The 22,012-nt window shown below is 42.6% G+C and overlaps 6 protein-coding genes across 7 annotated transcripts; all 6 read left to right on the top strand.

Moving 5' to 3' along the window:
* The first annotated feature begins 29 nt into the window (after positions 1-29).
* Positions 30-9,202, top strand: LOC116428475 (uncharacterized). Its single transcript, XM_076372161.1, is given in 18 exon segments — positions 30-852; positions 1,011-1,656; positions 1,755-1,914; positions 2,144-2,407; positions 2,511-2,724; positions 2,975-3,290; positions 3,348-3,655; positions 3,774-4,145; positions 4,147-4,586; positions 4,640-4,737; positions 4,807-5,127; positions 5,318-5,643; positions 5,704-5,881; positions 5,975-7,521; positions 7,577-7,870; positions 7,943-8,264; positions 8,387-8,620; positions 8,697-9,202. Coding segments are annotated over 18 exon segments (6,342 nt in total). The 5' UTR covers positions 30-703; the 3' UTR covers positions 8,850-9,202.
* A 1,769-nt stretch (positions 9,203-10,971) lies between these two features.
* On the top strand, positions 10,972-12,197 carry LOC143174751 (uncharacterized). The gene is made up of 3 exons (XM_076369604.1): positions 10,972-11,246; positions 11,343-12,130; positions 12,184-12,197. The coding sequence occupies exons 2-3, from the start codon at positions 11,416-11,418 to the stop codon at positions 12,195-12,197; spliced, it is 729 nt and encodes a 242-aa protein (XP_076225719.1). The 5' UTR covers positions 10,972-11,246; positions 11,343-11,415.
* LOC116428470 (uncharacterized) lies at positions 12,082-15,258 on the top strand. The gene is made up of 4 exons (XM_031980143.2): positions 12,082-13,145; positions 13,329-13,892; positions 14,059-14,274; positions 14,427-15,258. Exons 1-4 carry the CDS (start codon positions 12,265-12,267, stop codon positions 14,572-14,574), a joined length of 1,809 nt encoding a protein of 602 aa, XP_031836003.2. The 5' UTR covers positions 12,082-12,264; the 3' UTR covers positions 14,575-15,258.
* A 156-nt stretch (positions 15,259-15,414) lies between these two features.
* LOC116428445 (cysteine dioxygenase type 1) lies at positions 15,415-18,791 on the top strand. Its single transcript, XM_031980103.2, has 5 exons — positions 15,415-15,877; positions 17,822-17,963; positions 18,096-18,210; positions 18,274-18,443; positions 18,524-18,791. Exons 1-5 carry the CDS (start codon positions 15,645-15,647, stop codon positions 18,557-18,559), a joined length of 696 nt encoding a protein of 231 aa, XP_031835963.1. The 5' UTR covers positions 15,415-15,644; the 3' UTR covers positions 18,560-18,791.
* Positions 18,792-18,940: 149 nt separating this feature from the next.
* Positions 18,941-19,862, top strand: Sdhaf3 (Succinate dehydrogenase assembly factor 3). The gene is made up of 2 exons (XM_031980104.2): positions 18,941-19,343; positions 19,504-19,862. The coding sequence occupies exons 1-2, from the start codon at positions 19,167-19,169 to the stop codon at positions 19,681-19,683; spliced, it is 357 nt and encodes a 118-aa protein (XP_031835964.1). The 5' UTR covers positions 18,941-19,166; the 3' UTR covers positions 19,684-19,862.
* Positions 19,863-20,234: 372 nt separating this feature from the next.
* Positions 20,235-21,922, top strand: LOC116428444 (acyl-coenzyme A diphosphatase NUDT19). Of its 2 annotated transcripts, none has more exons than XM_031980102.2 (5): positions 20,235-20,378; positions 20,624-20,960; positions 21,041-21,276; positions 21,351-21,509; positions 21,578-21,922. In XM_031980102.2, the coding sequence occupies exons 1-5, from the start codon at positions 20,295-20,297 to the stop codon at positions 21,827-21,829; spliced, it is 1,068 nt and encodes a 355-aa protein (XP_031835962.1). In that variant the 5' UTR covers positions 20,235-20,294; the 3' UTR covers positions 21,830-21,922. The 2 variants fall into 2 exon arrangements, with proteins under 2 accessions (XP_031835962.1, XP_031835961.1); XM_031980101.2 differs by having other exon boundaries at positions 20,248-20,378; positions 20,597-20,960.
* The last annotated feature ends 90 nt before the right edge of the window (positions 21,923-22,012 follow it).

Here is a 22,012-nt window from a genome sequence, read left to right as displayed (position 1 = left end):
GAACGACGGTTCGAATTTGTTCCCGCGGCGGTTTCTCCGGGATGTTATTTGAATTCGAGGGATCTGCATCGTGATTTTTATTGTATTCTTTCGGTTTTCATTTTTTCGGAGAACTTTCCGTCTGATACTGGTGGGTTTTTGTTATTGCGACATGTTTTGAGAGGTCATTTTATTTTGTTGTGTAATCGAGAGGATGCTTGAGGCGAAGCTGGGATTAGTTGATGTTCGTTGATTATTGTTGGATCATCATTGTTAATGATGAACTGTGTTGAAGTATGAGAGGCGCCGGGAGTTATCAGTTCGCATAATGGACGGTAACTTCGAAGTTCCGATAACTTCATCCTTTGCTCCTTGGATACGTTATCGGCATTGTCGATAACGGGTCGCGGATATCGAGCTGCCGGGAAGTCGCCGAGGGAATGATAAGCTTTAATTGAACGATACCGTTTTTAATTCATTATTTCAGATTTTTTCATTGAACAAGGAATATACGAGTTCCTCGCGAATGGTACACAAACAGTCGATCAACTTCAGGGGCAATGTCGAATTCTTCGATTTCCGTGTGAGACGGAACTGTCATGGCTCGTTAATAAATCGCAGTGAAACGTTAACCGTAGATTCAGTGATAAAACCTGGAAGCAGCCAGAATTAATTTCAGTTGTAGTTAGCAGTATGATCTATTAGAGGGGCGGACGATCGGATCATGGCATTTTTCCAATTAGCTCTGAAAGCCAGGAAGCTGGAAAAAGCGAGGCTAAAGTACGAGGATGAAAAATTTCGATCGATCGAGATCTCGGAGGGTGCCAAGCCCCGATACACTTTGAAGCAGCGAATCCGCCGTCAGAAGTTGCGGTGAGATTCGAAATTCCTTGCGCTGCCAAATTGTAGTCGGAAACTTTCTTTTTTATTGCATTGATATCAATCGAGTAGCCTCGATCCTCTATAACCAATTGCATCGATAGAAGATCCATCCAATATTGAATTCAATAATATTAATTCACCTTTAATAGCATGAAGAAGAAGATTCGAAGGGTCTTCGACAAAGTCTTCGCGATCCCAAGACGTTCTTGGATCTACCGGAAGATCGTCGATGCGCGCACGGACGGGACCCTGGAGAATTACGTCGCGAAAAGTTTCCTGGGCTTTATCGGAGGGATATTCCTCACATACATCTTCTTCGGCTTCTTCGTTATTCAGCTGAAATATAAGCTGTCCTCTGCGACGTTCCTCTGCACCGCGATCGGAGTCCTCTTAACCCTTGGCCTTGCGTTTTCTCCCAGAGTTCGGTTAGAAAAATCAAATAGAAACTTTTCTATCGCACTGAAATCCCTAAGGGATGATTCTTTAAACTTCGAGCGAGATCTACTTATCTTGCGCGAAGAATCTGAAGATCGTCCGATTATTATTCGCTTAAAAAGTAGTGTAGAACCTCGGAGAATCCCGCGAAATTTCCTGAAGTTCCCTTCTGTTCTCGGTAATTCTTACTTTTCTACTTTTCTCCGTAGTTGTATAGTGTTCCTGTTATTACCCCAATTCTTCTCGAAGCGGGGACGGCAAGCGTTGGTCGCGTACGCTTTTATTCTAGCGTTAACCGGGCCGGTGAAGAACACTTTGCAAAACGTCGGCGTTCTTACCGAGTCGCTGGCCTGCGCGCAAGTACGCCTATAATTCACCGTCATTGAATGCCATCATTTGCGAACGCATCGTATCGGTGCACCGTTCATTAGACACCTGTCATGTATTTTATTTTCTAGGAGCAGCTGAAGGAGGCGGTGAAAACCGTGATAGATCTGGCGAAGCAGCCATTTTACGCTCTACGGGACGCGATATCGAAAGTCATAAAGTCGGTCAAAGCTGTCGTGAAAAGAATCAAGCAGACCCTGCTCGCGATCAAGAGGCTCGTCCTTAGTATATGTAAGCGTCGATTCAAATATCAAGCGTAGAGCCCCGACATTTATACGAACATCGATTTTCGTATCGATTTTCGCTTGAAAAGGGAGTTCTCTTATTTTGCCAAGTGTCCTATTAAATTTCAAAGACAATGAAAACCTTGTTAACAGATTGCAGACGTCGGTTGTATCGAAAAAAGAAATATTTAAAAGATAATATTCTTCAGGGGTTGAAAGCTATTTGTTTGTTCCAGTGAGAGTCATCACTTCAGTGTTCCAGTGGCTAGGCAGCGTGATAAATATGTGCAACAAAAAATTAGGCACACCGTTCGACAGGTGTCAGAGTGTCTTCGATGGCGCAGTGGCTGACTGCAAAGCGAAACTGGGGCCATTTTTCGGGGTGGTTTGCAATATAACCTACGTGGTCAGTACTCTCTGCTACATTGTGAAGCCTTTAGATTTCATCTGTATGCTGGTTTCCTACGTGGCTGACACTGTCGTCGGCGCGGTGAAGAGAAGTGAGTGGTCAAACGAATCTCGCGTCGTTACTCATTCCTGTTCCGTGTTACGGTGATAATTATCCGCTGCGCTCTTCCACGTATTGATCTTTACAATTTGCAGAAGTCAAACGGTTCACAATGCACATGAAGGCGATGTTTTACGTTAAGGTGAAGTTCTCTCACTCCTTTCACTTCGAGACGAACCAAAGCAAAACGATAGGGGACGTGTCCACTGGCATCGCGACCGAGATACGATCGAGGACAGACAAGTTGTTCGGTGTCTTCGACTCGATCACCTTCGTCACTTCTCTCTTCGTGTTCATTATCGTACTTAGGTAACGGCACAGCTTTCACGGCGCTGATCGGCTAAAGAAAAACTACCATTTATTTCCTCTGCCCCTTTCAAGCGATATCTTTCGCGAAACATCATTTTTCAACATACTTCGCGAACGATGAATTCCACCTCTAGCCTCTCCAGGATCGATACCCCAACGCAAAACACGTTTCTCCGAACTCCCGACACTTTTCCTTGCACCGACACCTTTCCAAAAAGTAGTGCAACGCTTTCGATGAATGCATTTCCAGAGTAATGCGTTACCGTTTCAAATGGCTGACCAGCGAGCGCTTCGACAACCGATACATAACTGACGACCTGCGCACTATCGACATAATAAGAGCTCGCCAAGATAAAGAAACCGTTCTACCGCTTAATCCGCGGGAGAGAAACAAATACGCGCCTCTATCTTCCGTCATACTGATCAAATCCGAGAGGATTAAGTTAGTCAGGTCTGCGGTGTTTCTGGGATTGGCTACGATCAAGTTGATCTCTTACATGGTCATAGACTATAGCCTCTATTGGGTATTGAACACTATTCAGACCCACGGTCGATTTCAGAGCAAGGTAAATCATCGAACGCTAGTGATAATAATTCGATAATGAAGTCCTGATGGTTCGCAGGTAGAGAAGCCAAGCGTGGTGACCATTCACGTAGCAGGGGAAGGGTACATGTCCGATCTCTACAGGAGCATCGTCAAAGCTTTCACGCCTCGCGAGAAGGAGACGGAAATGAACACGATGCTTTGCCTTCCGAGCCCCGTGCCGCCTAATTTCGACAAATACACCCAGATCGTCGCGTTGATCGTCCTCTGCTGGTTCGTAGCTGTCTTCGAGCCCTATGGACTGCGGCTGAGGCACGTGGTGCTTTGCCAGTATTATCCTGACAGGGCGAAGCAACGAGCTGCTTGGTTGTACAACCATATCATCAGGTAACAGGACCAATAAAGTTGTTAACCTTTCACCGCGGAGCTAGCTGGAATGCCAGCTTCGTGGATAACGTTGAAAGAAGTACACGGAAGCACCGTCGTTAACGGAGGATGTGGATAGATCGAGGGGAAACTTCCTGAAGTTCGCCAGACGACAGCTTCGCCGGAAGTTCGGTGTGACTGATGGAGAGAAAATGGAGAAAGTCACCTTGCAGGACAGATTGTGGGCGATATGTCCGTGTCTGAACGTTCTGTTCCCGCGAAAGCAGAAAATGTGCCTGTTGTGCGGCGCGGTGGAACGCTCCGACGATGACCCGCACATAAAGTGCCCGACTCCGGGTTGCGTAGGCCTGTACTGCTCCCAGTGCTTCGCGGATATGCAGAACATGTGCACGATTTGCCGGTCGCCGGTGGATTACGGTGATTTGTCGGATATCAGCGAAGAGAAGTACGAAAAGGCTTTAATGGCTGTCTCTGGAACGTAGGGGGTATTAACCCGTGATGAATTCTTGTGTCAGAGACTCTTCCGAGGAAGAGTATCCGATGGTAAAAGTAAAACCTGAAGAGACGCCTGAGGAAGAGGAGGAACCGAAATTGGAGGAGGAAGAAGAGAAACTTGAAGAGGAGGAGGAAGAGGAAGATGAATTTGAAGAACAGGAAGAAGAAGAACTTGAAGAAGAAGAAGTTGAAGAAGCTGAAGGAGAAGAAGAGGAAGAAGTTGAGGAAGAAATTGAAGAGGAAGAAGAAGAAGTAGCGCAAGAAGAGATAAAGGAAGAAACACCAGAGGAAAGAAGGGAAAAAGAGACAATGGAAGAGCTAGTGAAAACATCGAAGTCAAAGGAAGTTTCTCAAGAAGTTCTAACGATAGATAAACACGCGGCTCAGCAAACGGAAGAGAAATACGAGGAAGATTCTGATTCAGACTATAGTTACAGTAAGTATTCAGTATACAACTCCTGCAGTCTATTCAAACTAACGTTTTGTCAGCGTATCAAGACGAGTCACCAAAGGAAACGAAGATAATGAAGAGGGAACCGTTCAAAGACGTCGAAGCTCAAAAAATTAGAGACGACGTCACTATTCAAGTATGTCGAACAGAAATATTCTCTCTAAGTTTCTAATGTAACTGCAAGTACTTTCTATGTAATTTTCAGATATTCAACGAGCCACTTGTAAGAGAAACATGCTCGAGCAGCGAGTCCCTTACATCTTGTTTCGTAGTGAGGGCGCACAGAAAGGTCCGCGCCAGATTGAAAAAGAAGCAGGCTCCTAGCGAGAAGGATTCCGATTCATCATGTTCGATCGCTGATTCGTGGTCGACGGAGGAGGTCGACGAGGAGGAAGTAATACACGTAGAAATGGACGACGAACGCGAAGAACTACTAGCGAGGGATCGAAGGGATAAGGAGAAACGGGGTCGTATAAATAGAATCGTCGGCGCGGTCGCGAGAATTCCTTGGCTGGGCAAAGGAGAGGTACCGACTACTCTGAATCCTTCATTCCTTATCTTCCATCGATGTTTATTCACCCTAGAACTCTGAATTTTGTGGTATAGTAGTAAAAGATCGCTTGGTTGGTCTCCATGTAGAACACAAAAATTAGCCAGAGAAATGGAAATTTAATATAAATTAAACGGTGTTTAGTTGTGAACATTTATATTAATAGGATGATAGGAAAGTCTGCAAGGGACTGCAAACGAGACGACCATCCTTGATGGACAGGATCGTCGGCATGCTTCAGAGGAAGCAAAAGACACCGATACAGACGTACAAGGGGACCAGGAAAATAAAAGAGTCCTCGTCATCTTCTTCGTCCTCGTGTTCCGATGAAAATGAGACTCTTCTCAGAGCTAAAGACAAATCATCTGACGCTAGACACCTGACAAGGAGAAAATTCAGAAGACGAATGCTAGAGGACGAGTCTGATGAGACAGGAAATTTCGATTTTAAGCATCCTCGCGAGAAGAAATTCGCCACGAAAGAATTACCGAGGTAAATTAGTCAATTTCGCAAGTCTTTCAGATATTACTGTTTAATGGAATTGTTTATTAGGTATTTGGAGTCAGCTGTGAGGTGCACGTCCTATTACGAGGTAGACGAAACCGAAGATTCGCGGTCAGCAGGGAAATGTGTGCGGCAAGTGGAAGATGTCAACGAATCGTCGGACATTAAGTCAGCCATTGATCGAGGACAGAGATATGCGTGGAACATAAGAGAAGACGATGAATTGGTGATGATATTTTACACTAATTTATGAATTGAACTGCAAGGTGCACCTTCACTTTGTGAGAAGTTACTTTTATTTATTGAATTATGTTCACAGCCTCCTTGTTCTTGTACGTCGAACATCACACAAGACACGGTAGAAGACAGAGACTTTTATTCACTAGGAGTGAGCACTATATCCGAACAGACGGATACTTCGAAGACGGTCACTGGTACGGAGACTGAGAAAATGTCCTCGGTTACTAAAAGCGACACAGAATACACTGAGGAGACGGAATCATCGTCGATAGTTACGGGAAAAAGAGAAGCAAAGGATGTATTTGATGATTCTTCAGATTTCGAGGACGTGGAAGATGCGAAGGGAGATAGAGATGTGAGCGGAAGTACTCAGGAGGAAAGTGAGATGAAGGATGCATCTATGAGGGAAGATAAAAGGTCAGCAGTTCGCAAGGAAACTAAAAAAGTACCAGCATCCATGAAAGAATGTAGCAAATCAGCGGATCATAAAGAAATTAAGAAAGCGTCACTGTCAGTGAAGGAAGACAGGAAGAAATCTGTGACAGAGGAACGAGCTAGAGGAATTCTTACGCCTGCCAAGGAAGTTACAAAGACTTTAAGGTCAGAGAAACGAGGTGAACAAGATTCTATGCGTGCTCCAATACACGATCCCTTGGCAGATGTAGAATTATATGATGCTGACCATAAATCGAAGAAGAAAGGTAAACTTGAACGAGAAGCAGGTGGCGGAGATGAAATTATTGAAGCGAAGGATGAAGAAGTTAGACTAGAAGATACGGAGAAAGCTTCTAAAGATCAGAGTATTAAACGGAAGTCTGCTAAAAGTGAGAAGGAAGGGAAAGTGGTTGCGAAATTCAAAGGACTATATTTGAAGGGAAAAACCGCAGAATCTGCGGAGAAGAAATTAAAACCTCAAGTGGAAGATCGTAAAGAAACATCTGTAGAAGGCAAAGGTAAAAAGAGAAAGATGTCTGATAAGTTTAAAGTCCTATATTCGAAAGGGAAAGCTGCAAGGCGTAATAAGGAGGAAATGGGAGAAAAATCTGGAGAACTAAAAGAGAGTATTCCGAAAGGCAATGATAAGAAAAGTAAAATGATTGATAAGTTTAAAACACTGTATTCGAAAGCAAAATCTGCGCAGTCTGATAAAAAAGAGGAAGAGAGAGGGGATATTGAAGTACAAGATGTAAAAGAAGTATCTGAAGACGATACTAAAAGGGAAGAAGAAGCAAAGCAACCAGAGTTGCAGGATTTAAAGACAAAAGATAGGAAATCTGATGACAAGGAAGTAGAAAAGAAAGAAACACCTGAAGTGCCAGATCAAAAAGAAGAATCCATGGAAGATACCGATGAAAGAGAAGAAGTTACTGAGGAATCTAGGTTAGAGGACACGGAAGAACAAGCGACAGATGATACGGAAAAGAAAGAGTTCATCGATGTAAAAGCTGAAGCATTAAAGGTCGATAAAGCGACTGATCTACCTGACAGAAGCAGGCATACACAGACGAGAGACAAACGTTTTAGTATAATTACTGAACCAATCGCTAAAGTCCAAGAAATCGAGGATCCCGAGAAAGAAAAGGGAAAGAAAAGAAAGTGCCCCGAGAAGAAGGAACGAAGGAAGAGGTATAACAATTATAATTCGGTTCTGAAGTGTATAAAAATTACAGATCTCTTTCAGATGCAAGGAAGACAAATCTCCGAGACGAAGAAAATGGCGTTATTTAGAGAAAGTTGAAATACCATACGAAGAACCTAGATGTAAACCAAAGTACTCGAGGGACAGAGAATATAAAGGTGTTTCAGAAGATTTAAGTGGAAAGAGAAGAAAACCTTGTAAACCAGAGAAATCTTTTCGATATGGCGAAGAAGATCCACAGATTTGCCAGAGACAGTTTGCAGAGCCTTTTGAATGTTCCTGTGGAATGGATTACTATGAACGACACGTTTGTCAGCCTGCAATTGTCAATCAAAGGTGTTCTCCTAAATTAACAACAAAAAATACTTGCTATTTTAAGGCTTCAATTAATTAAATATTATATTTCAGGGTCTGCCATTGTCATCCACGAAATTATGAACTCCATGTTTGTCAGAGACCACATTCGGAACCTCATAGCAACGTCTACGGACCTTCACTGGATCATCCAGAGGAATTGGAGCAAAGATTCCAAATGCCTAAGCTAAAAAAATATTTGCCAATGTACCAGAATCCAGAATTGATCGAGGAATTAAAGGCACACGATCGAATGAGATTAATTCGAGAGAGAGAAGCGATGAATCGAAGACTCGAGAGTCCTCCGCGATCTCCCGGTCCTGTTTCAGTTCGCCCTAAAATGGCGGCCAGAACAGTGTGTCATTTTCCAGGAACCGTGAGTATTAACCTATTAACGTCTTATTAATTTTAACTCGTTCCTAATTAAGTGTTCATAGTGGGACAGTATCAAGTAATCCATTCACATGTATAAAAATTGTAAAAATCTTTCATTTTAAGAGCAAATCGACCGGCAAAGACGATAGACTCGCTTATCAAGAGACACAGGCTTATAAGAACGTGTTACGTGAATTTCAAAAACGCACAAGTTGCGGGAAACTCAAGGAAACCATACCGCTGATACATTTATCGAAGAAAGCGGACAGAACGAAGCGTGTGAAGCAGTTGTATCCGCCTGAAAAGAGATCTGATAAGGCGAGAAGGTTCGCGGACCGAGTAATCGGATCGTTTAAGGTAGCGCGAGATTATAAATAGAAAAATGAATTATCGGAGGCGCGTGCATTGCGTAATGATTAACATTCACGTGTAGCCGATCGCGTGCAAGAAGCATAAACGCAAGAACACGCGGAATTTATCGTTCGAGCGAATGGATTATTCCTTTGATCCAGAACTATTGAGCAACGTGTCTTGCAATTGCTCTTCCGCCGGAGAAACGACTGATAATGACGAGTCTTTGCAGTGAGGGAGTGAAAATGTTTGAAACTTGTTGCGTTAACGTGTCTGTTGTACAATTGATAGTAATACTAACAATAATAACTTTATAACATTATATAAAAGAAAGATGTAACATCTACTTGTTCCTTCTCGTAGAATTTGTATTAGAATCATGTCAATCGTTATCGAAATATTTCGTAGAAATATTGAAAATCTCGAAAAATCTTTGAAATTTGTAAATAGCAGCCATTAGCTCGGTATGATCCTCGATATCGAATACTTTATCGAGGGTAATACCGATTGCCCAGGTCTCACCACGTGGAGGTTGCTGCGAAGAGACCCATCGATCAACAGAGCGTCGATTGTTTCAAGTCTTCAAAGTTATCGAAATGTATAACCTTTAGATAGAATGTGTGAAATAAAAAGTTAATAATTATGCAACTGATATGAGAATGAAATAACACATATTCAATACTCCCCGGACCTCAATATGGTTAATAAATTGTTAAATGAAGGTAGCTAAAGTTAGCGGAGCATGATACAATTGTGGTTTAGAAACGTTATTGATACTCGACGTTAAAGTATCGAAAAATTCGGAATTAAGAGTACTTTGACTTCGAACTTTGGCGATGTCGACTGCAACGCACTTAGATTCGGTTAAAGATATTATAGAAAGTTCCTTGCCAATCGGGAAAACAAGGTTAAGCAAAGACAGGAGGAAAAGGAAAAAGCAGATAAGTATTCTCCAAAGAGTTTAAGATTTTTGTGAGACTGAAATGGTGCTTGCGGCGTTGTTCAGTACCAAAAAACCAAAAACTGATCCTGAAGAACCTCCCGAGGTAACCAAAGATCCTCCGTCCCCTGATCCTACAGAAGAAGTCCCAAGAATTAGCAATTCGAACGTTGTCTATCCATTCCACGATGTTAAAGCTACCAGTTTCCCTCCTCCTCTTTCCATCGACGCATCTGTGTACACGGAAGCTCGAAATCTACTCACAGAGGAGACCGAGATTGCCAGAGAGCAATCTCCTATCAGCAAGAATGTCAAAAGTAGAGGAGATTCAATTGTGGATGAGAGAAATGAAATCGAGCCGTGTGACTGGAAGACTTGTCCAAAAGACAGCTCCAGCCTTAAAACACGCGAAAAATCTACGGAAAAGCAGGATGAGACGAAGGATAGGATCAGCCACGACAGGCTGAAGGAAATGATCAACGTGTCGATCAAGGAAGCGATGCAGATTGTTGCGAAGCAGTGTAGAATGGTACCTAAGAAGCAAGTATCCAAGATACTTAAGTTCGCGTCTATTCAGCTTCTCGATAACTGTATCATTTTAAAAAGTAGTCAAACTTCATTCACTCTGTCAGTTAAGTAACTCTATGCTAGATATTCGTATTGGTAGTACATTCTATTATTTCCAGAAACAGGATGATGCAGAAGAGGATCCCGAAAAGAAGCCAAAACAGGCTTCTGCTAAATCCATATGTCATAAGGAAGGAACTTCAGGGAGAACTAAACACGACAGGCCACGTTCCGCTGAGGAATACTTCACTGCTCGTTCGAGACTCAGGAATGCTCAGAGATGTAATCGTCCTGAGGAAAAGAGCAACATTTCTCGCACGTGTCCAAGAAAGTTGCAGGAAGAGACCAAGAGTCACTACAAAAAGGTACCGTGCGAAGACACCAGAAGCAAAAGGCATTCAAAATCAGCGAGCAATGGGAAGACCGACAATCGTCGGATGACAGGGAACGTGAACATCTATATTTGCTCTGAAGCCACTGAGAATGCTCAAGTAAGAGTGTTTAATTATGAACTCTATCTAATTGCGTAGAAAAATATTGTTATTAAGAAGATTCGATAATTCTGCAGCCAGCAAACAAACAGAAGAAACCTCAACCATGCGCTGAGTCGAGTTCAGAGACGACGACGGAGCCTTCGAAGGTCTCGTCGAGTAAACTCGTGACACGAATCCGCAGCAAACGACGGAAACGGAAGGAGCAAGAGTCCTCTGATTTCCTGAGGAGCACAGAGGACAGCAGTGAACTCAGCAATCCCTGCAGTTGTGATTCAAAGTTCTCGAACATCGTTGCTGACTCTGAAAGCAGCGTCTGTGCGCAGCAGACTGACTCTACTTCGACAGATTGCCAGTGCAAGGATGACGAAACGAAATCGGATCAATCTATATGTAGACCGACGTACGTCATCTGCGACAAAGTTCAGGAACCTTGCTCCACGATCTATCCATCGAAGAAGTCGCCGATCTCTGACAGCGAGGAATGGTCTTCGAAATCAAATTACAGCGGAGAGACTGTCTTGTGCGATCAGAGTCGCAAAAATGATTGGCCCTTTGGATCTAAGTCTCCTTGTAACGAATACAACTTGGAAGGCTCGAAACGAGATCAGGATTCTGGGGAAGATGTTTGTAGGTAGGGCTGGAGTTAAGTTCAACGTGCATTTATAAATTAGATTCGGTAATCTTGCTTGTTTATCTTTAATTTGATTCAGCTTATTTCTGGTTGTAGGACGAATGACGAAAAGGAGGTTTGCAAATGCAGCGAGGGCAGCTTCAGAAGCAAGAGGAGACTTTCCAGGACTATGCAGAGGGAACCGTGGTCCACGTGCAGTTGCATCGTGGAGGAAGAAGAGGAGGGAGTCTGCGTCACAGCGAAAGATACTCCTGAGATTACAGTGTGTCAACAACCAACAGAACACGCTGAGGAAGAAATTACTGTTTGTCAGAGGGACTCAAAGAAAGATCGCTTAGAGGAGAATTCAGATGTTTCAACTAGGGACAGAATAGTTTCAGGAGATGAAGGAAAAGGCTCGAAGGAAGAGCAAGCCGATGTGGATTTGAAATTAGGGCGAGCGGCGGTGGATGAACAAAAAGAGAACGGAGATGCTTCCGCTTCTAAAAAGTTATTGAGACCCGAGACTCTAGCACTGCGGCAACTTCTGCAGCAAAGTAAGCCAATTGCGCACACTGTCGAGCAGAAAAGCATTGTCTCGACTCCAGCGAAAAACGATGATACAGAACAATTGAACGGAGAATCGCCTATCGTGAAAGCATCGGAGATAACTGTGCCACCATATTTAAAGAAGTTTAATATCCGTGAAAGGGATAGATTCATGAAGCATTTGACCTCTGAACGGAATCAAAAAGATGAAGAAGAATCTAAGGAAGCCAAAGCTGTTGAAGAGGCAGCAGAGAAGAAAATGGAAGACAACGCAGATGGAAAAGATACGGAGCAGAGAGAGAGTTTTCCGGGAAGGCTGAGGAACTCGTTGTTCAAGACCTTTAGGAAAGTGACAGGCAAGGAGAGAGATAAGATCACCGACGATTCTGATCACATCAACGATAAGAAGACAGAGATTTCTGAAGAAGTTGTCGAAGATCAATCGGCGAAGCCCGAGAATGAAGCGCAGGGGGCGCAAAAGGAGAAGAGGATGTCTTTGGTTCAAAGGCTGGATATAAATAAATTTTTTAAGAAGAGGGAAAAACCAGGGATCAATAATTCGAAGAATACGGAGCCAGGAAAAAATAATGAAAATTCTATTGTAGTTGATACACTGTCTAAATCTAATATGAATATTGAAATTAAAGACGACGCAAAGAAAGAGGAAAACATGGAGGAGGTGGTTGCTGACGTCGCTGAAGTGAGAAAAGACAAATCGTTAACTAATATTGCTATCAAGAATCTTGCTTCTAATCCTCCAAGTACTAACGTCGAAGAACCAAAAAAAACCATATCTCAAGAGCTCCCAAAAATGTTGAGTTCCCAAGGTATTATTAAAAAGGACAGTCCTCCTGTTCGAGGATTAAAGCCAAAGGAACAAAAGGACATCGGGAATCAAGAAAAGAAGAAGCCGGATGTGTCAAAGCCCAAAGTTCAAAAAGAGAAAGCTGCAAAAACGAGAGACACCGAGGAGTGCATAACTCTGAAGAAGGATTCAGCGACAGTCTGCACGCAATGCACTCGACAAAAACTACCAACGAAAGAGCCAAGGCAGCGAGAAGCTTCTCGATGCGTGTCCCGAGAAATCGAACCACAGACAGTGTGCACGAACTTAATCTTCCCAGTACGCACTAACGAGGAAAAGGAAAGAGCAGGAGACAGCAGATGCAATTGCCGTTGCCTGCCACCGTCGCCGAGATGCAGCAGAGTCAGTAATTACCCAAAAAGTTGCTTAAAGAAGGAGAGGCAATTTTATCGAATGGATTCTCAGGAAATCCCTGCTTCGTGCCAAGACAATAGAAGCTGGGAAGAATGCGGTTGCAGGAGGATAGTCTTCTGCGAAAATTGCTGCAGGCCGAGGAATGAGTGCAGGTGAAGTGATATCGGCGGAAGTGAAGCTACTTTTCTAAGTTAATGCTTCGTATCGTAACTTCCTGCTGAGCCTTTCTCTAACCTTCTTCGTCTTTCACCGATTTAATTCCACTGGAATATCTAGATCATCCTCTCTTTTCACGTTCACGACGAATTACAGGGATTCTAATCGCAATATTTCAGCTGCAGACCAGTGGTCCCTTGCGCGACCTGTTGCAAGCCGAAGCTCGAGTGCGTCTGCAACACGGTGTGCACCTCCAGCAATCATTACAGACACTTGAAGTCAATGGTCTGTCTCTACTGCGACAGACCTCGGGATAGTTGCGCATGCAGGTCACCGATGCGAAAGTGCTCGTGCTGCGAGTTAGCCGTGGATCTGTGCCGCTGCGATGAAAACCGGGAAACGTTCCGCGACGGAAGACAGGTCCCCACCGAGCCCGATAACGATCGCACCATGTACGTAACCGCGTGGAAGCCCAGGGAGGACGTTCGGCGTTACTTCTCGAGGAACCTCGAGGATCTCGGCCGCGACGCGATCAATGAGTGCCGCTGCCACGAGAAGCTGAGGGCGCAGAACTCCGATGACCTCCCTTATCAACGGCTCAGCTGCTTCTCGGACGTAATGAACGAGCTGCAGCAGAAGATGAGCGAGTCCGTGTGCTGCACACAGTGCCGGAAGATCCCCTGTTGCTGCGGCGTCAAGGTCGACGAGGGAAGGGACGAGAGAAAGATCAAGTATTGCGTTAGGTGTGTAAGCTTATAAAATGCAGCTGATTCATGGCAAGAATTACCTCGCGATTCTATCTTCGATCGGGATCCTCGGATTACGCGTTCGAAAGCCGTCTCGAAAGGGTTGCGCACTGATTCTCAGAATTCAGATTTTACACTTGTTTTGAATCCTGTGAATTATCAGTCCGAAATCAAGGCGCAAAGTGGTGGCGGTATGCGTGGAGAAGCCGAGGAGCAAATCTCCGACGATCTGCAAGTGCGATCCGCAATCGAGAGGCGACAGACAGAAGAAGATAGTGGTCTGCTGCCACTGCAAATCGTCCCCGTGCAGATGCAAGAGGACGCCGAAGCCGAAGAAGCCGAGGATGAAGTGCTACTACTGCAAGAACTCTCCCTGCGTGTAAGTTTACGATCCCGATGATCGGCCAATAAAAAATCAAAGTCGCTCGGGACCCGCTCGAAGTTAACGAGGCCAAGCTCCGTCGTTAACCGAGCCGAACGTAGAACTGGTACATCCAGTTGATGATTTTTTTCTTTCCTGGTGTACTACAGCTGCATTGCGAGCAGAGAACGCGGCAAGCCGAGGCCGTGCAGGTGCGCTGATTCACCTTGCCGCGCGAAAGAAAAGGAAATCACTGTGTGCGGAAAAACATCCACGAAACCGAAGAACAACGAGGAGAAGATCGTTTGTGTCCGTTAACGGGACACCTGCGATTAGGAGCGTATCCTTGTCACAAGCTAGTCAAGGCTTTGCCAAACGAAAAACAAAGAACTTGGCTTAACTGAACGAAAGCTTTCCGCTCCCGTAGAGAGAATGTTTTGTTGACCGTCGTCGTCGTTGTTATTGTTGTTGTTTTTGTGGAAATATTACAGACACTCCGTAAGTGTAGCTTCGATAACGATATTATGAAAGTGTTACATTTGTGTTCGTCTCACGTGGTAGAGCGAGAAATAGTTGAACGGCAGTCAGCTACTCCATCGTATATCATTTTTGTGACGACAAACAACGACGCCCGATAAAGAAACCGGGACTGGTGTTGAGTCGCTTCACGAGATCAGTGAGGGAGACGAATAAGAGCACGAGAATGATTCTCGAAGTTCTAAAATACCGGGATTAATACGAGAACAAAAACAAACTCTCAGAAACCTGTCAGAGGGTTAGTCCTGCGTTCTCGTGCCCCAAGGTTAACGCTGCTCGCGTTGATCAATCGTACAATAATTATTTCATTTATGGGAATAATATTATCGCACAATTAACAATCTCGAGTACCATTTATACGAACGTTCACGGTCAATCCAGTATCCGACGCGAAGATAAATTCCAGGCTCGATTAATCGCGTAATTGACGAGTTAGTTAACCCCTGATCGGCCGAGGTGGACGACAGAAAAACAAAAATAAAACAGGGTCAGCGATAGCGCTGTCCGTAAAAATGGTCGTTCAGAAAAGTCGTGCTCGTGGACGAAATGTTTGAAACTGCCCGACAGATCTCTGGCGGGAGTAGGGGCTCGTATCTTAGGCCTCGTATAAGACGCTGTCTCCCCTGTTTTACTAGACCGGTACGAGCCGTAGACCGGCAACGTGTTCCTCCATCGTGAATCGCGCGTTCGCTTTCAAACACCTCCGCGTCCGTTCCTCCATTCATCCCGAAACTTTCAACCACCGACCGTCTGCCGTTCTTCCGCGCGTCCATTCATCGCCACCATTCTTAAAGTTTGTACACGTGGCCCGATAGTTTGCGCGTAATAGACTATAAGTGACGAAACTGAAGATGCAAGTCTGTCCGGAGGATCCTGGTTTACATTGCGTTCCCAGCGGCAAACACTGGGATCAAAGGAGCACCAACCAAAGGAAGAAACCCTCGACGCTCCGCGAGCTCGTCGAAGCCCTCCACGAAGCCTTTAAGACCGACCACGTGAACATCGACGACGTTCAAGAGCTTATGGCGTCCTACCAGAGTAATCCTTCAGAATGGAAGAAATACGCGAAGTTTGACAGATACAGGTAACGCCGACAGAGATACGCCACCCCATAGAACTTTGCGATGGCTTACTCGCAGAGCGGGGAACTTGGAAAGTTCTCGGAGAACAATACGAACGAGTGTTTGAACTTTCTTACGCTCTTCGAATACATCTCGTCTCATTTGTAGAAGAAACACAACGTTACACGGTATCGTTTCATCCTCGGAACTAATGAGTTTTAGAAACCGTCTCGAATTTTCGAGTTGTAATTGTGCGCGCAATTAGAAGATACAAGGATCACGGTTAACAGTCCATTACATTCGATTCGCCGGTGTGTCTTCGAATAGGTGAAATCGATGAACAAGGTGCTTGCATTTCGAATAAACACGCGCAGCGTTCTCGATACTTCTACGGGTCTCGATTGCCACCGCTCGATGTATCGAACGTCTCGGAAAATATTTAATCGGTCTCGCCCGATGCAAACAAGAACGGCGTCCAGCTACGCCGGAATTGTGAAACAAGATTAATGCCACGAAGTTCACGATAGGTTATCGTTAGACCGGCGAAGTTTTATTGAACGAGTTCGCGAAACGATCGGTGCCGGCTGTTCCCGCGGCGTAGAGGAATTTAACAACCTTGCTGGGCCGCGCGCGGGTACGGGGGGGGTAAATGCAAACGACCTCAATGGGAAACGGTGACCGTAAAATCGCGCATGATCGGTCGTGCGTCGCGCGGGAATCGAGAAAAAGAATCGGCGGCGGGTGTCAACAGGCTTATCGTGCAGGAATCCCGTTACGAAAAATACCAGCGACACGCGCGCAATATGTAAGGGAAGTCCTGGAGCTCGGCTCGCGGTGTCAATCACGGGAACGATAACGCCGAAAGTTCAAGAATCGTTCCACTTGAGGACGTGAATAATGAGTTACACGATAATCTCCGTCGTAACTAATGATTCAACGTGTCCCGCGGTTTTACGCGTATAATTGAAAGCGAACGATAACGAGGGGAGAACAACTGGAGCATTTTCATTGAATGGGTTCCGTGAAATACGCTTCACCGATCGACCACGGCCGTCCCTTCCAAATTCGCGTTACTTAACTCGCTTTTTTGTTTCGGTCACGCGATAACTGAGATTGATCTAGAAAGGAAATCATTTCTAGAATTACAAACGTTACGGCTGCGCCGGGCGTAATGTGGAATTATGGTACGTAATTGCCGACGCGACCGATTTCCACACGACACGCGAAAGTATAGAGACCGCGGCGCGTGCAATTCTAGTGTGAAGTGGAACGTGTTGTAGCAACCGGAAGGGAAGACAATTATTTCGACTTAACCGAGATTTATGGACATCTTTGATCGATATCTATTTTACTATTCCCTCTCCGGTTATTTTATTTTCGTTCGATACATACGACTGAGGAATTTTAATTAATCGACTATTGCTTTGAGGGGATCGGCAGTTATCCTCTACTTTTTCTTTCGTTATTCAATGATGTACTAACGATAGACAAGATACTGATCGGCATCATTGCAATCTGAGCCTAAGTATGCGGAACACTTCAAAGTCTATGTGTATTGCACGCAAATCAGTGGTGTTTGTTCGGTGAACGGCTGGTTACCCACACTTTCCACGTTTGCCCCCTCGTCTGCCCCCCACTTTCGTTATGCACGAGCCAGAACATCAGTTATCCGACACGCGACACTTATCCGATCGAAAGCAATGATCAACCGGATCTTTTTCGCGCTGGTGGGAGAGGAATTTTCAAAATTCCTACGTGGATCATTGGTATTTTACGTTCTGATAGCTGAAGAAAGCATTCTTTAGCATTGTATCACCGTATGTAAGAACAATTCAGTGTCCTTACGTTGTTGCTGTCGATTAATTATGCAGTTTGGTGCAGCTAAATGTAACGCGCCATTAATCATCCCTGCTTAATCGAGTGACGAATGTACACAAACGAGAAGATAAATGAATCATTGTGTTCAGGTACACGAGAAACTTGGTCGACGAAGGAAACGGAAGGTTCAATCTTATGGTGTTGTGTTGGGGCGAAGGCCATGGATCAGCTATACACGATCACGCGGACGCGCATTGTATAATGAAGATTCTGCAGGGTGAACTTTGCGAGGTACCAAAAGTATTCTGACTATGGGAATTCATATCATTACGAATTACTTTGTAAACAATGCATTTATTAAGTGCATAGGATAAATAGTTTGTTTATAGCGAACACATCTTTGAGAATGATACCATTTTGTAGACACGATACGCGTGGCCCTCGAAAGCTGGAGTTAACAACGAGTCGAACGAACCAGAAGAACTGAAGGAATTGGATAGAACCACTCTCGATGTTAATGAAATATGCTACATAAATGGTAAATCGATACTACTAGAATTCGGAAAATAGTTCACAGTATCATGATACATCGATTCCACAGACTCAATGGGACTTCACCGTGTGGAGAACCCGAGTGCAGTGAATCCTGCTATCTCGCTACACCTATATTCGCCGCCATTTTCATCGTGTTCGGTCTTTAATAAGCAAACCGGCCAAAGAACCACGTGTAAAGTCACATTCTGGTCGAAGTACGGAGAGAAGAGAAGCCGAGTAAGATTTGATCTTTCTCCATGCAATTACACGAAGAAAAATAGAACGCTGAAACAGCTAATTGTTTGTTTAATTCGTAGGAAATTCAAGACGCCAGGTGTCCCGAAGACAATTAATGCAACGAAAATATTCGTCGCGACTGCAATTTGTTTTTTGAATCCTTAATGTGTTAAGCGAGACGAATGCAAAATTTTCAGACGATTTTAGTGTGTAATTGTGTAAAGTGTTTAGTACTTAAATATATTTATAAGGACATGCATGTTTATGCTGAAAGACGACGTTGCGGGGAATTTAAGGCGCCTTGTTATCTATACTGTGACTACAAAATAAAAAGCATTGTTTAGTGGAGATGGATCGACTGCAGTTAATTAACGCATTATCGTCCTATTTTAGTTAATCACTGATATTGATTAATGTTGATTAAACAATATTAAATTCCATAGACGACATTAGATTACATACCTCAGTGTATATTGTTTTCAACTGAAATTAATGTTTTCCATTGTATATTCTGTTAACAAGTATGAATTCAATTTAAATTTCCGTTAAAATTGCATATCTTTATAGTAAGTTTGTACGCAGTATGTGCCATTTGGCGCGAGATTTTATTGAATTTTCGTCTGCTACGGCCAATTTGATAATAAATTATTTTCTTCAAAACTGTTAAGTGTACATACAGAGTGTAATAATATGTATATATAAAACATCATAAATAAACGAATTATGACAAATTTATCACATGTGCAGCGCGTTAAAATGTTGTACAAGACAATTTTGAGGTTACACCGTGGTTTGCCAACAGAAATTCAGACTTTGGGTACGCCTTATGTACGAGATGAATTTAAGAGACATAAGAAATGCAATGAAACCGAAGCTGCTATTTTTATGAATGAATGGACAGTAAGTAATATTAATTATTTTAATCGAACAGATTCTTCAACGAAAAGTTAGGTTAGGTTTTCTTCAGTTTAGTTCGTCACTCAATGGAAATCATGTAAACTTTTGTCTCGAGAATTACTGTCTTTAAGTAATTTAATAGAAATAATATTTTTTATTATAGGAGTATGCATTAATGGTTGCTGAACAGCTTGGACTTAAAGGGCCACATACAGCTAAACCATTGGGTAAAGATCTGAATGAACAGGATTATGAAAAATTTAGAGAGGAACAGGTATATCAATTGTATGAGCTGATGGTTGCAGCAACTGGTAAAACAAATGAAAATACAGAGAATAAATAACTTAGTAGTGTCAATATTGCACAATATGTAACAATATTATTCTCAAAGAAATATTTGTAATACTCGTGTACATAAACTTTACTGAATATTTTACAATGAGACATTCGTTAACTAAAATTATGTAAAGTGAATTAATAGCTTATATTTATTTAATATAATAATAAAAGTAATGCTGTGGATATTCTCATAAATTAATTTCATAGAGAAATTTACATGTAACCTCCTTGCAACAGCCAGCAACAGAATAAATATGAATAATAAAGTAATATATATGTGTGAGAACGAACGAGTATCGCCACGTTGTTACTTTTTTATTATCTAATAAAAAAGTCTAATTCTAGAAAAAACTAAACAACTACTTATAAAGCCTTACAGGTCAAATTTTGTAAACAAGATTCTTAAACCTGTTGATTAGATTCGTTTAAAAAAACTGAATGACACATACAATCATTCGTTATCATCTAAGATCATTAAAATCGTATCGTAATTCGTCCAATCCAGTAGGTCCTCACATCCGTCCATAGAACGGTAACCTTAACATCTCATATTTTGCTAAATGTGATAGTAAATTTTACATCTTTACATACAATTGTACCTTTAAAACGAAAAGAATGAAAGCCTTTAAAGAATCTGCTAGTTTAATCTTAGCAGCGCGTCGCGCACAACAATATATACGTCAATCGTCACCTACAAACGTAAGTAATGCAATTTAATCACTTTTCTTTTAGTTATTTACAAACAAATATATCATAGTTATTTGAAACTATTATACGCATACATATGATGAAGCAATTCGATTAAAATATATATAATAAGTAAACTCGATATATCACAATTAAAAGACCATGACGTCACCTGTCGTGCTGACATTAAAAGAACGCGGAAAAATTCAATTGTTCGGGATTAACTCAAGAACGTGGGAAGTTACGTATACTTTCAGTATAATTACGATCTGCTGTCCCTAAAACGTCACCGGAACTCAAACTTTATGCCGAGCGCCTACGTATTCCCCGGAGGTGTAATCCATCCATCGGACACGGACCTTAAATGGCAAAATTTATTCTCCTCGTTCGGATTCGACAACAACAGCTTTGCCTCTTTGATACCCAATGCCGCAACGCGACCGCAGATCTTTAAACGACGATCGAACGAATTGCCTAGAGAAATTTCCCTAAGAATTAACGCAATTCGAGAGACTTTCGAAGAATGCGGTATACTGCTCTGCAACAGGATACAAAATGGCAGCAAGCGTTCTGATTGGGCGCAGCATCTTGAAAGTACCACGGTTATCGTAATAATTCGAATATTTAGTATGAAAATTTACCTGTCATTTAACTATAATATTATTGATATCTAGTGCCAGAAAATGAATTACACGAGTGGCAAGAGAAGGTACATCTCGATGCCACGAAATTTTATTCCATGTGTGAGAAATTTGAATGCTATCCTGATCTGTGGGCTCTTTATGAATGGAGCAATTGGCTGACACCCAGTTTTTTCCTCAATAGACGATATGATACGGTGTTTTATATGGCTTGTATGCAGAGCGTACCTCCGACCGTGTGCGAGTCAACGGAAATAGAAGACGTTAAAGTGAGAGATTACTTAATGTGTTAATAATATGATTTACCTAGGAAATATATGATTCATTTTTTTGTCCAATATAGTGGGATACACCTAGCAATCATCTATCGTCTACTTCCGTTAATACAGTACCGCCACCACAAGCGTACGAAATCACGAGAATAGCAAAGTTTGAAAGTATAGATGATTTGCTAGATTTTGCGGTTGATCGTACTAAAAAAGGCGTGCGGTTAACTTTTCCAGTAAGTAAGAGAATTATTACATTTCTACTAGAAACTGTAGAGTGATTTAATTAAATGTATATAATTAGATAAGGGTGAAGCTCCAAAATGGGAATGTGCATGTTCTGCCAGGGGATTCGATGTATCCAAAACTTGTGAGCTTATACGAGAAACAAGTAATCGACAGAACTGATATCACTATTGATGACTTTAAAAACATATCACCTATACTAAATAGAATCGAATTTATCACTGTTGAAGTAACAAATTTTATCGTTCAGAATTTCGATACTGAGGATGACAGTTTGTCACCAAAGAATTTAGATGTTCATATAAAATAGATACAGAAAAAAATAGAGCATATTTTTTCATGCCAGCGTGTATTAATTTTATTGTATAAATCTGACAATAAATCGACAATAATATATAATAAACGTCCATACGATGTTCTATTTTATACTCATTTACCTCTAATAATGGCGTATGCTTTTCTCGTATGTTTTTAAATAAGCGCGGGAAAAAAG

Source organism: Nomia melanderi, chromosome 1 (genome assembly GCF_051020985.1).
Source record: "Nomia melanderi isolate GNS246 chromosome 1, iyNomMela1, whole genome shotgun sequence".
In the NCBI taxonomy this organism is placed as follows: domain Eukaryota; kingdom Metazoa; phylum Arthropoda; class Insecta; order Hymenoptera; family Halictidae; genus Nomia; species Nomia melanderi.
Note: the sequence above shows the minus strand (reverse complement) of the source record. Positions and strands in the feature narration are given on the sequence as shown.

Bases quoted from the DNA above. Each gene is read 5' to 3' on its own strand.
- LOC143174751 (XM_076369604.1), top strand. From the start codon at position 11,416: ATGCAGAGGGAACCGTGGTCCACGTGCAGTTGCATCGTGGAGGAAGAA.
- LOC116428445 (XM_031980103.2), top strand. From the start codon at position 15,645: ATGCAAGTCTGTCCGGAGGATCCTGGTTTACATTGCGTTCCCAGCGGC. The intron at 15,878-17,821 runs GTAACGCCGACA...CATTGTGTTCAG, and splicing joins GCGAAGTTTGACAGATACAG to GTACACGAGAAACTTGGTCG. The intron at 17,964-18,095 runs GTACCAAAAGTA...ACCATTTTGTAG, and splicing joins TGCAGGGTGAACTTTGCGAG to ACACGATACGCGTGGCCCTC.
- LOC116428444 (XM_031980101.2), top strand. From the start codon at position 20,295: ATGAAAGCCTTTAAAGAATCTGCTAGTTTAATCTTAGCAGCGCGTCGC. The intron at 20,379-20,596 runs GTAAGTAATGCA...GATTAACTCAAG, and splicing joins GTCAATCGTCACCTACAAAC to AACGTGGGAAGTTACGTATA. The intron at 20,961-21,040 runs GTACCACGGTTA...ATTGATATCTAG, and splicing joins TTGGGCGCAGCATCTTGAAA to TGCCAGAAAATGAATTACAC.
- Sdhaf3 (XM_031980104.2), top strand. From the start codon at position 19,167: ATGACAAATTTATCACATGTGCAGCGCGTTAAAATGTTGTACAAGACA. The intron at 19,344-19,503 runs GTAAGTAATATT...TTTTTATTATAG, and splicing joins TTTTTATGAATGAATGGACA to GAGTATGCATTAATGGTTGC.
- LOC116428470 (XM_031980143.2), top strand. From the start codon at position 12,265: ATGTCTTTGGTTCAAAGGCTGGATATAAATAAATTTTTTAAGAAGAGG. The intron at 13,146-13,328 runs GTGAAGTGATAT...GCAATATTTCAG, and splicing joins AGGCCGAGGAATGAGTGCAG to CTGCAGACCAGTGGTCCCTT. The intron at 14,275-14,426 runs GTAAGTTTACGA...GGTGTACTACAG, and splicing joins TGCAAGAACTCTCCCTGCGT to CTGCATTGCGAGCAGAGAAC.